Below are 12690 nucleotides of genomic sequence, written 5' to 3'. Positions count from 1 at the left end.
AAGGTTAACAGTTTTTCAAATGTATAAACAAAAAGGGGAGATGAAAGGTTGCCGTGGAGTGAGGAATGGATAGTAATCAAAGATGAGTTTAAACATGTCACTAAAACAGAAAACAAACATACATAATAATTTGACCTAGTTTTCAGTATGGATAATGTGGGTTCAAAGGCACTATGATTAACAGTAATGAGGCACAGAAATGGAATCCATTTCCAAAGGCAAAGCAAACCTCAAACCTCAGTATATTTGGTTTTGGTACATATCAAGCTCTCAGCAATGATTCTAGCACATGGAAGTGTGAATTTTGAGTATTTTCATTAAGTTGGAGTGATTCTGCGTGATTTGAGGATAAAATATATGTTGCAGCAGAATTGTTCCCCTGTGCTCCTCAGAGGGACTGGCTTGCCTTGTCTGCTTTAAAGTTGGTCCGTATTAATTTCCTCCATGCTTAACAAACCACTGATAATTGCTTGTTGAAGGTGGAGACACAGCTGTGTCCTTTATGGAATAGTTTCGTACTCACCTTGTAAACAGTACCTCCTCGAGTCTTTCTTTCCCCACTCTCCAGAATATTCTGTTCCTAGATATTTTATACTGTGTGCCACTTGCAGGTATTATTTAGACAAGTCTTTTTGGCATTTCAGTAATCTCCACTTGTAACACTGGTCTCACTTTTTGTATTTTCAATTATTAATACTCATCTTTTTGTATTTTCAATGAAACTAGCAAATGTTATTTTTGCATTGTTTTTCCTCTACTTCTTTGACCAAATGTGTGTAAAGGAAGAGATACGGTGTTCCATTAAGTCAGAGAATCTCAGTTTAATAGTTATCATAGGTGTGCATCTCCCACAGTAGAAAACAAACTGCTTCACTCTGTTGAGAGACCTGTACAGGTTAACTGATTCTGTTCTGCCTACTTCACCTTCTTCTATAAATAGATGTCATAACAGAGGAATTAGATATCTTTCTGCAGTTCTTCAAGGTATGGGAGCTTTCAGATCAGCGTTCAAATTCAGCTCATTTTTGATTCACAGTTTTCATTCTCTCTTCCAGGTGTGGTACAACCAAAAAGGATTCCATTCACTTCCATCCTACTTAAATGAACTCAATAACTTCATTCTGTGGCTGAATTTGCCTCCTAATGTAGATTGGAGACAGTATGGTAATAGTACTTCTTTTAAGTCTTTTTTCATATCTTTTGAAAAGTAGTTTTTAAATAAATAAAATAATTTTAAGTATGAAAATTTTTCATAATATGAAGTAGGTTTGCAGAGTCACATATTTCTTGGGAGGATTTGAATGTGGAACTTTTAATTAAACAGAAGGTTGGTTTGTGTGAAGAATGTAGTACACAATAAGGTAAAATTTGAATTTACAGCTCACTATGCCATATGAGTTTCTTACAAAGGACATTTCTGTGGAATAAGTGTTACACTTGGGATGTTAGTCCCTGTGAAACCACTGCTAGAGCTTGCTTAAATGTGATGATTAATATGCAACAGGCTATGAATTTATAACTCCTTTGTCAGTTTACTCTATCTCCTTACATAAATATCCAGGGTAAACCCAGCATATCCTGTAAATTCATGCTGCAATGTGATGTTCTGTAGCATCCTGTTCCTCAAGGAACAGGAGAGGTTGGTATATCTTACTATTGCACATAATGAAAGAGAGATCAGTATATTTGACATCTGAATTCTCTGATTCAGATATCCCTGAATTGTACAAAAACTAGTTAAAATAAAAATTGACTGTTCAAGCTAACTTCTCTTCATTCCAGTTCCTTTCATTCTGAAGGTTCTATTAAAGAGGAATATGTTTGGTTTAGAGAAATTTTAAAATAGCTTATGACAAATTTTGAAAAGGCAGGATACTTGTCTGTAATGGTAAAATGATTTTCAGTGTGTTTATAACAAAGAAGGAAGAAAGAAGATGAAAGTCAGTGAAAAGGGGGGAGGAATCCTGAGTATCTGAAAACAGAAATTCATGAAGTTTCCAGAATGTCAAAGAAAAAGGAATAATTGCTTGTTTTCAAGATGGCTGGGGTTTTATTTTCCTAAATGAATTATGAGAATGAATCAAAGGTAATGTATTTCTGCAGAAAGTCTGAAAGGAATAAAGTCAGGTATTTTAATGAATTTTTTTAATAGAAATCAATTTATATTTAAGTTTACCTGCACTTCATGAATAGTACTGATGCCAGCTTGTTTTCTGTAGCATTTAATATCCCATTCCAGAACTTAAATGTTTAAGTGCCTTTACTTTTATATCTGCCATGGAGAACTGGGGACTTACCATCCAGATTACAGCTGGAGAAAATTATAGTTGTCCCAAGGATTGTGGAAATGTTATGTTTTATGTTGTTGCATGACATAGAAACATAATAAGCAAAACAGTGCTTAGTAAATATTTGAAGACTTGGACTGTCTTCTGTACAGATATGGGCTCATTATATAATCTGGCAGAACATGTTGGCTAAGTTTCTGCAGAAGTAGAGTTCATGAATTAGAAAGCTGTTTATTTATGTGTATATCTATTGGAGGCATGCAGTAAAGATGGAAAGATTGTGCTCTTGAGACATAACACAGAGGGACCTGTCACAGAAATCCTAGGAAGAGAAGTCAAGTTATCTACCTATCTATCCATATGTGTGTATATGTGTCTGTACACATTTATGTATACATGTGTGTGGTGGTGTAGTTTAAACCTGCCTGGCAACCAATGCCCACACAGCTGCTTGCTTACTTCACCCCCTTACCCTCCCAATTGGGATGGGGGGAGACAATTGGAAAAATCATGGGTTGAGTTAAAGACAGTTTAACAGGTAAAGCAAAAGCCATGCTCACAACCAAAGCAAAACAAGGAATTCATTCCCTGCTTCCCATGGGCAGGCAGGTGCTCAGCCATGCCCAGGAAAGCAGGGCTCCATCACGCCTAACGGTGACTTGGGAATACGAACGCCATCACTCCAAACTTCCCCCCCTTCCTTCTTCTTCCCCCAGCTTTATGTGCTGAGCATGACGTCATGTGGTGTGTGACATCCCTGGGGTCAGTTGGGGTCAGCTGTCCTGCCTGTGCCCCCTCCCAGCTTCTTGTGCCCCTGGCAGAGCAGGGGAAGCTGAAAAGTCCTTGACTGGTGTAAGCACTGCTTAGCAAGAACTAAACCATCAGTGAGTTATCAACATTCTTCTCATCCTAAATCCAAAGCACAGCACTATGCCAGCTACTAGGAAGAAAATTAACTCTATCCCTAGTCGAAACCAGGACAAGTGTACACAGACATATATATATATGTGTGAGTGTGTATACATGCGTAGAGACAAATATGTATGTACATTTTATTTAAAAAAAAAACCTCAACAGTTTTACAATGCTATATTGGGCACTTAAAGTCAGTTCACTTTGGCTTTTAACTATCTCTTATTTAAGGATACTGCTCTGATGGAGAAGAAATATTTATATGCTTTTCTTATTGTAATGGTAATATGCAGTCCAGGAAATTAGCAGTCAGAAGACTACATTCTGTGTTTCAGCACTGAAATATATTCTTTTTGATTTTTTTTCCCTGTTGCAAGCTCTGTTTATATGCAAGATCAGTTCTAGAATATTATTGGAAATTGCTGTGAGGAAGCTTGTTAGGATGTTGCGGAAAGGTAGCTTTGTAATTCTGACTTGCATTAATGCTATGGTTTCTTTAAAAGGATAAATTTTTCCTGTTAACAGAACCAGTGCTTTTGTACTACTTTTAAGTGACATAAAAGTAATTTGACCCTTGAAAAAGGAGTGTGAGAACACAGTCTTTCCTTCCTTCACAAAAAATAAATCTTGCTTTACTGCAAGCAACTTACTTGAATAGAGCATTACCGTGGATGTAAACAGGGTAGCAGCTACCATGATATTGAAACAACCTTGAAAGAGGTCAACTTATTTAAATGCTCATATAAATACTGAGGAACCCTTTCACTTAGTATTTACATCCTGTGGGTATTTCCTGAGCATGAACCCATGGTCCCAGTCTGTGATAGGTTTTATTGATACAGAGCTGAGAAGGAGGCTAAATGCTTCTGTCTAATATCTTTTCTTCAGTCAGGAGGATACAGGGAATATAGAATTAAAATGTTTTATGAGAGTTTGAAAGAAGAAGTTGTACCCAAGAATACAGAGGTCATGTGTTACCTTCTTCTGATTTATATCCTGAGGGATTTGTATTTGTTAAAAAAAACTGTGAAAAAAGTTTATGACTGTTTTTCTTGTGTCAGTCCATGTTACAGATCCTTGATCATCCTGAGCATGCAGGAGCAGGAAATGGTAGTTATTTGGTGATCAAAAAGACTTCCTTTTTATTATTGTGTAATCTGATCTTCAAATAATTTCTCTGCAAGTGAAGAGATTTCTCTTTTTTCTCTCCATATGTGATTATCAGTAAGCTTCTCCATGAGGATGCTTGGAAAGTTACAATGTTCTTGTAATTTTCATGTGAATAGTGGTATGAGATTGTTGAAGAAAATGTGTGCGCCAGCTGGAGGTACATGTAAATAAACAGAGCGACAGAAGTCAGCCAGATTGATTTACGTCAGTTTATCATAGTTAATGGATCGGATGTCTATTCTGGAACAGCAGTTCAGGAATACTTGTATGAAAATAGCTCATCTTCTGTACCATGTGGATAGCCACCTCTAGGTTCATAATCCTCTAAATCTGTGTTTCTATTGTGGAAAAAATCCAACTCATCTGTTTTACCAGAAAAGAAACCAAATACATTTTGTTTTCTAGTGGGTTATATATTCAGTGACAGACAATGAAAATGAACATGTTAATAAAAAAAAGTGAGAAGCTATTTAACAGAGAAGGTAGCATGTACTGGGTTTTTGTCAAAACGTTTCAGCTCTGGCTGGTCTTCAAGCTTATGTGAATTCTGTTTGTATGTTTTTAAATATCCTCCTGAAATGCTGCATTCCTACAATCAGATAATGTAATTGTGAGCAAATAAAAAAATGGAATAATGAAGTAAGAGGAATAAAAAAGGCAACATTTTTTGTTTAAGCTTAATACAGACTTTCTGATTAAGTAAAGCTACATTATTTTTCACACCTAACTGTATAGAGTTGAGTCAGAACGTGTTTATCGTGCCGGAATATAGGAGGACTATTATCTACCTCTTAAGGTAAGGCTATATAAAGAAAAACGGAGTGGTAGTCATCTATAATGATGTCTGTAAAGTACAGTGGTCAAAAAAAAGTTCTTACAGCATTACTCAAAGAACAGAAATGTATCAATATAGAAAGGCCTTCTGCAATGCAGCTGCCCCATCTCAGGACTTCTATTGAAGTCATTGATTTTTTAAAAACCTTTCATGCTAGGGCTCATTGTAAGTGTTCATATAGCATCCTCATTTATTTCAGATTCAGCTCTTCAAAAGAGCTGAAGGCATCAAGAGACCCATTTTCAGCTGAGTTTTGGTGGAAAGGGTTTCCCAATTGCTTTGCAAATTGTAACTTTAAACCTCTTTTCAAAGGAACCTGTGAAATTGCATTTAGTAAGAACTTTCTTAACCATGTCTGGTTAGTGGGGGGAAAGTAAAATATAAATCATTAACAATGGTGCTGCCTGTGAAATTCTTTATGAAATATAAGTTGCAATTTTCAGTAAATACTAATGTCTCAGCTTATACAAACAGAAATCTCACCATAAATTTAAAATGCCCACAAAGGAGAAATTGAAAAAAGCACATATATATAAATGCTACCTCCATTTTTGTTAGACATACAATTTTATTTTATTCTACTCTATTCGAATATGAAATAAAATGCTGGGGATAAAGAAAGTCTGTAACAATTATGGTATTTAGAATTAGCAGCACACATCCAAATTGATCTATGTACTCAAGACTCAGCATGCTATGTGACAGTAAGAAGAGATAGTTTACGAAGGAGTGCCAAGAGACAGGCTCAGACACACCCAAAATACAGGGCAGAACCACAAAATATACCTAAGGACAGCTCTGATTAGCCTCTGGTGATGGCATACAAGCTTGAAAACCCTTAAGATTTTTTCCTCTAGATCTCACCAACCTATACTGAAAAATTACTGCTTGGTTCATATCACTGTCCTCATTTTTACTGTGAAACCGCAGGTTTTGTGACATTTGATTATGTGGAAAGTTGCACCCAGGCAGGATGGACGGGGCTACCAGTGCCTTATGTTCTTTATAACCTACAGGAAGAAAACACTCCAAGTCTCTAAGCCTATGCCAGATTGCACGTTGCTTTCTTTTCTGACAGGTGGTCAGGTGGTTTAGATTTGAAATAAAAAATCTAGAGCACTTCCTCTTGAAGATACAGTTTGTAGACTGTTATTAAGGTGTTGGTATGGGGAAAAGTGTCTTGAGTTGTGCAAGTCCTGAATGGCAACAGGGCAGGATTTTTCCTACTACAACCAAGGTGCTGTTAATTTAAAATGTCTGTAATGTGGATGCGTTTTCCTTTTTCCTGTGAACTGTCCTGTCCAGAATGGAAAAGAACAGTATTTTATTCTAGAAAATACTTATACCATTTTATAAAGAAGTTATTTCACCAGGTTAGGGATGCCTTTTTAACTTATTAGAATCTAAAATTACTTTAATCAAGAACAATGTAAGGGACAGAATAGTGTTGTTCGGCATGGAGGGGAGAATACTAAGGGAAAATTATGAAGAAGTTGAAGAGGGTACAATTAATTGTTTATTGCCTCTTCTACTATTAAGCATGTAGCATGGAGCTCCTAATGGCATTTCCAATGTAAATACTCTCTCCCTCTCCCCCCACATCCAATTTATAGTTAAACAGTGAAGATCTGCCTAATTCCCTCTTCCTTTTTCCTTACTAATGTGGCTTGCAGGTCTGGTAAAAAAAATACACTTGTTTCTCTGTTGTGTAAAGATAAGTCTTTCACTGAACGATAAAAGAGATAGAAACTGGGCCTTTTACTTTAAAAAAAAGAAAAAGAAAAAAAGAAAGAAACACACCAAAAAATGTAGTTAACTGTAGGCAAAACAACTGAGGAAAGAAAGAAAGAAAGGAAGTTTCTTAGGCAAAAACCAGCTAAGAAATATATTACTAAAATAACTTGTTGCTTGTGCTCTCTCTGTTGGGATTGACATCTGGCTTCATTCCTTTTCATAACTATACATGCACATGTATATCAATTAACAAGTATACAGTCATGTTTCTTTCTTTGAGATGCTGTCCTCTTCACCCTACTCTAATTGGGTAAATAGTGCCTCTCATTTCTCAACTGCTTCAGTTTTATATTGGAGAAGATTAAAAGGACTAAGAAAGTGTTGGCATCATGATGTTCACTCTCTTTATACAGCATTAAACCCCTGATATCGTATAACGATCTCCACAGTCACAGTTTTTCCTGTTCTTGAATTACTTATGCAGAAGTTTGGAAAGATTGGAATTGGTGGCTATCACAATTTTTCACCTGAGCCCGTAAAGAAGCCTAAATTGTCACTGTAACAATAACATGACCAACTCTGTGCCAAGGTCATAGACAAAAGATGGTTTAGGACAACTGAGAAAATTCTGGTTGCAATTAAGTCAGGAGAATATAATGGCAATCTGTAGATCTGGAAGTAATAATTTTGTATTAAGAAATTTATGAAAAGGATCAGACAGAGTTAAGCTGAATCATATCATACTTGTTGATATTACCTGTCTTGTTTTTCTCTTGTGAATACTGGTTTGTTAAAATTTGGCCTGAAGGCTGTTCACACACGACTTGCAAATACAATCCTTAAAAAAATCCTTGCATAAATGCCACATACATCTCTTTAATAGGAGCTTTGTCATTTAGAACTTCTTGGTTTGTCTGTCATTTATGGTTTTTATTTTAAGTCCTCAAAGATGGTGTTGACTTTTCAACTTAACGAGCATCATTATAGCAGCTTTACATAGTAAGAAGGCATATAAAGTCAAGAAAGCCTCAATAAGTACATTTTACATCATGCTAACAGCCGTATTGGGACAGAGACCTATGTAGGTCTAGGTGGTTAGGAGAAATTTAGGAAGGGATAGATTATAAAAGTACATGGAAGGTTTGTTTCTTATAAAAAATACATATGCTAGCAAATAGTGTATATAAAATATGTTGGCTTATTTTGCTACTGGAAGATAGCTTATAATTTGTTCCTCCTTAGGTTCAAGGAATTTTTTTTTTCCTCTGTGAATTATAAGCCAGTTTGTTGGCTTTATATAAATTTATCATCTATTTTTGGACAATGGCAAGAAGGGAGTAATTCATTATACTAAAAAATCTAGAAAATGCTGAAGACCCTCATGCTCCAGACTAATTTAAAATTTTAAATAATGAATGAAAAGCAAGTATTATATTTAATACAATGATAGAATTTTGAATTATAACATAGAACTGAACTTATCTTAACATGGTCATACTGTCATTAATTGCAATTCAGCAACCCTCAGATTTTCAAAAATGCAATCCTCTGTTTCATGTACACGGTTTGGATGGAAATTGACTGTAGAAAATGGTTACTACTTTTAAGAAAAGCAATTACTTTTAGGACTCTTCCATTGAAGGAAATTAATTCAATTAAATTTGCTTTTTAATCAGTATTGTATGATACAAGACTGCAAGAGCATTATGCATCCTTAAAGGTTGGACTTGATCTTAAAAGTTTTTTCCAATATAAACAATTCTATGATTCTATGCTATTTAATGTCATGGGTCTTTTATTTCCCCCAGCAATTATCTCTTTTTCACAGTCTCTGTTTATTCAGTACTAAAGATTTATAGAAGTGTATTTCTGTGAATGGAACCTAAGTCAACTGCTGTAGACTTTTGTTTAATAGCAATGCAGTAATCTGAAACTTTTCTTAGTTTCCCTTTGGGATCTGCGCACTTAGTAGGGACAGGCCATGGTGACTTCAGGAGAGAGATTATTTCCAGACACATTAAATATTCCTAAGCAGAAGTTATTTCTTTTAAAATATTTGATGTCACTTCTGTCTTTATGTTTTGCATGTTTCATTAATTCCCTGTGGGTCTTTTTGAAAAGCTTCGGCAGTGCAGATAAAAATCTATTCTTCTATAAAATTCATTGACTGGGTTCTCAAAATATACAAATGGACACGTTTATGAGCATGAATCCACTTGCATAGGAAATTGTACAAGCACAAATTCATAGCTCTGGTTTTGCTAGTGCATATTCTTCTCACTGAATACAACAGTTGGTTGATAGCAGTAGAGCAATGGGATATGATTCAGATCAGCCTGGATTAATTCATGGAATATAGTGGAGAACTTTCCTGAATTCCTGGCAAACTGCCCCAGTTCTGGACACTTTATGGGCAATAATTCTCTACCACAGCCCATATGACAGGTTTACCTGTCTCACAATTCTGGGAAAAGGGATGTGAATCAGTAGGACGCATAGGTCTCCAAGTCTTGGCATTTCATGGGCAGTATTTTAAGATTTGCAGTCTCTAAAAATGCTACCCCTTGAGCTGGAGCAATTTTACTGTAGAATTTCTGTCATCTGTAGCTTGTGGGAGGACTGCTTGGTTAGAGCACTCAAATTCTTGATCACGGGCAAGACCTTGACAATCATGGGAAGATCCCGTATAACAAGAACTTGGCTCATGGTGATGGCCTGGAAGATGTATTTCTGCTATTTTCGAATTTATCAGAGCATTAGTGAGTATAAGCAGCACACTTCATGTTGTTAACTTCTTGGTTTAGTGCTTCTGAATTTATAAGGATTCCTATTTTTAAAAAGCTTTCCTCCATTGTAATTAGATTAAGTCTGAAAATCGGATTTTTTTTCTTGTTTTTCTAGCCAGATCTGAAAATAAGTTCAGATTGGTTTCAGTTTGTCTGTACAGTAAAAATCTGGTTTAATTTCATTTTGGATTACTTAGATAGGATTCCTATTGAATTATAAATATGTTTATGAAGTAAAAATATTCTTTCTTCTAATATGTACATCTTAATTCAGCCATTGGAAAAGCTTAGAAAAAAATTCTGGGAATGAAGCTTTTTTCTACCATGTTAATTTTCCTTTACACAAATGGAATTTCAGCTAATACTTGGTTCCAGTGGGAAAAAAATAGTTTTCTTTGATATATCTTTTTTTTTTTCTTTAGAACAAATAGCATCTATTGTTTAAAAAATTAATGGTGTAAAAGAAAAACAAAGGAAAACTTTAAAAAGTCCCTCTAGGCAAATGACATGAAAGACTTCTGCAAACAGCACATGCATCTACTAGTGATGAATCAAAACCTTATAGACTTGAATCTTCTTTTGATCTGTTAACTACCATTGGGCTTCAGCGTACAGCTTTTAACTGTATTTTAAAAATCTCTACCTTGTACTAGTTCTGTGTGCGAGTTAATCGCCATCTTCTGTTCAGCTTTTTACCCCACAGTGACTTAGTGATGTTTAGATTATTTTGGCTTGAAGAAGAGGCATGAAAAATTGAAGGGGCAAAAATAAATGTATAGATATACCTGGTCAGATTGCACCTGTTACTGGAATGAAGAGAATTTTTGTTTATACAGATGAACTCTAACAAAATGTGACAAAGTGTGTTCAATTAAGTGGCACCCTGCAGAGTTCATCTAAGGCTACCAACAATTTATTTCATTGCCAAAGATACCGGGAAGATTATAAGGGTGGATTTTTTTTTTTTTTAATTGGGATCAGCATAGATTTATTTTAGATACTCTAATCAGATAGTGCTGTTTTGATCTCATTGCAAGAATTTCCAGTTGGTATTATGCTACAGTTGGCACGCCTGTCAGGTACACACGCAGAAATAAGCCAGGAACAGCATTGAGACCAGTTGGACAGCAACTTTTGCACTGACAAAGTTTTTCACCCCACCCCCCTGCTCCATTTTTCTTCTTTTGCTTGAAAAGAAAAAAAGCAAAAAGCCACAGCTTTTGTCCATAAACTACCTTCCAATTACAAAGTTCAGTTTGCTAGTTTGTTACAAGCTGGTTGTATGAAGAACTAAAATAAGCCTGAGAATGCATTGCCTACTCAGGATTTTTCTTGGTCTCCCAAACTGGGTATCTTTTTAATATACAGCTCTACAGTTTCAAGATGAAGTGTGCCTTTTTTTTTTTTTTTTTTTTTTTTTGTGAATTTAGCTAAAAGTTATTCTCTGCAAAGCATCAGCAATCTAAAAATGTTTTTTAGCAATGACAAAATACCAAGTATATCAATTTCAACAACAGCCTACCTTACTCCAGAAGATTTGGTATTTGAACAAATTCTACTTTAGGTTTTTTTATTTGGTCTCTTTGGTGATGTAGGTCCTGCAGCAATATACAACATTGTTGAACCCATTTCTGCAGTTCAGATTACAGAAAAGCAGCTGTTACTTGTGTTTATTCATTAGATTTTGGTGGATCCAGACTCTGGAAATCACTCAACAGGAGGCAGTATTTGGTTTCGCATCTTGGTGGTTGACGTTTTTCTGTTGCTTAATAAGTATTTAGCCTTTTCATCTTGTGTATTAAGGGATCAACGGTGTACTCTAGAACTTGAAGTCCTGATGTAGCATTTAATATTTCATAATTTATTTTTCTTTTCATAGGGATCACACTCTACAGCCAACCATATGGAGAAGCCTTGATGGATGAGGACAAAATGTGAGCAAACTCCTAAAATATGTAGCAGCTGCAATGAGCAGACAATGGAAACTATTAATTCAATAAGCATGTATGTTGCATGCAATAGAAGTTGTGACCTGATAGATGCAATTCAGTTGCATTGAGTGAAGTGTTTTCTCTAGTCCGGTGTTTGTATGTCAAGTCTACTGTTTATATCAGATATGGTGGCATTATTTTGTAGAGGAAGAATACTGAATTTGCACTGACTGCATTTTACAAAGTGTTTGTGAGCAGGTCATGAAATTTTCAAACAGGTTAACTGCTTTAAATTGATTCTCAAGTCTTTAAATTTTAATCTTTTGTAGAGGGGGAGATATTTGCAAAAGCTTTGCTTTACTGTTCGACTTTAAACACACGCTGTGTTCTGTAACTCCTGTATAGTTCTGTAACTTAACACATCATGTTGCTCCTGTTCTCTAATCAGATGTTGACAGTGTACAAACATGCTGTTTGCAAACAGGATTAAGGTCCTAATGTCTAGTGTTGTTTTGGTAAGAAGTTGGCCTTGAAAATGTTTGGGTTTGGTGAGGTTTTTTTCCCCATTGTGTTTTCATTATGCCGTTTTGCTTTGTACCCTAGAATGGAGAATGTTCGTCAATGTGGGGTGGCACTGTGTATCATGTTGGGTTTCTCTATCCTCACTGCATCCATTGGAAGTGCCATAGTGAAAGACAGAGCATCCGGCACAAAACGCTTGCAGCACATCGCAGGCCTTGGTTACAAAACTTATTGGCTTGCTAACTTCTGCTGCGATATGGTATGTACCATGTGAGGCAGCATGTCTTCAGGTGTAAATTTTTAACTAGATTGTCATAAATGACCAAAAGGAGATATGGTCACAAGACAGGTGAATAAAATTTGAATATTGCAGAGCAACAGCTCTTGGCAGTCATGTTAACAGGCATTGGGACATCACTCCTCCTTTAATACTGTCAGATAAAATTCTTTAAGGCAGGGATGGGTTCTTAGTTTTCCAAAGCTGAATTGTAAGGTAAAGCATATGCTAGCTT

At 35.7% G+C, this 12690-nt stretch overlaps 1 protein-coding gene across 1 annotated transcript in view; it reads left to right on the top strand.

Annotated features, from left to right (window-relative positions):
- ABCA13 (ATP binding cassette subfamily A member 13) overlaps positions 1 to 12690 on the top strand; it is a 203963-nt gene that overhangs the window by 138715 nt on the left and 52558 nt on the right. The window contains exons 46-48 of the mRNA XM_035894140.1: positions 1056 to 1164; positions 11605 to 11659; positions 12260 to 12437. Coding sequence (XP_035750033.1) covers positions 1056 to 1164; positions 11605 to 11659; positions 12260 to 12437 — 342 coding nt within the window. The remainder of the gene's footprint in view (positions 1 to 1055; positions 1165 to 11604; positions 11660 to 12259; positions 12438 to 12690) is intronic.

The sequence above is a fragment of the Egretta garzetta genome, unplaced genomic scaffold, assembly GCF_000687185.1.
Source record: "Egretta garzetta isolate BGI_Z169 unplaced genomic scaffold, ASM68718v1 scaffold264, whole genome shotgun sequence".
In the NCBI taxonomy this organism is placed as follows: Eukaryota; Metazoa; Chordata; class Aves; order Pelecaniformes; family Ardeidae; genus Egretta; species Egretta garzetta.
Note: the sequence above shows the minus strand (reverse complement) of the source record. Positions and strands in the feature narration are given on the sequence as shown.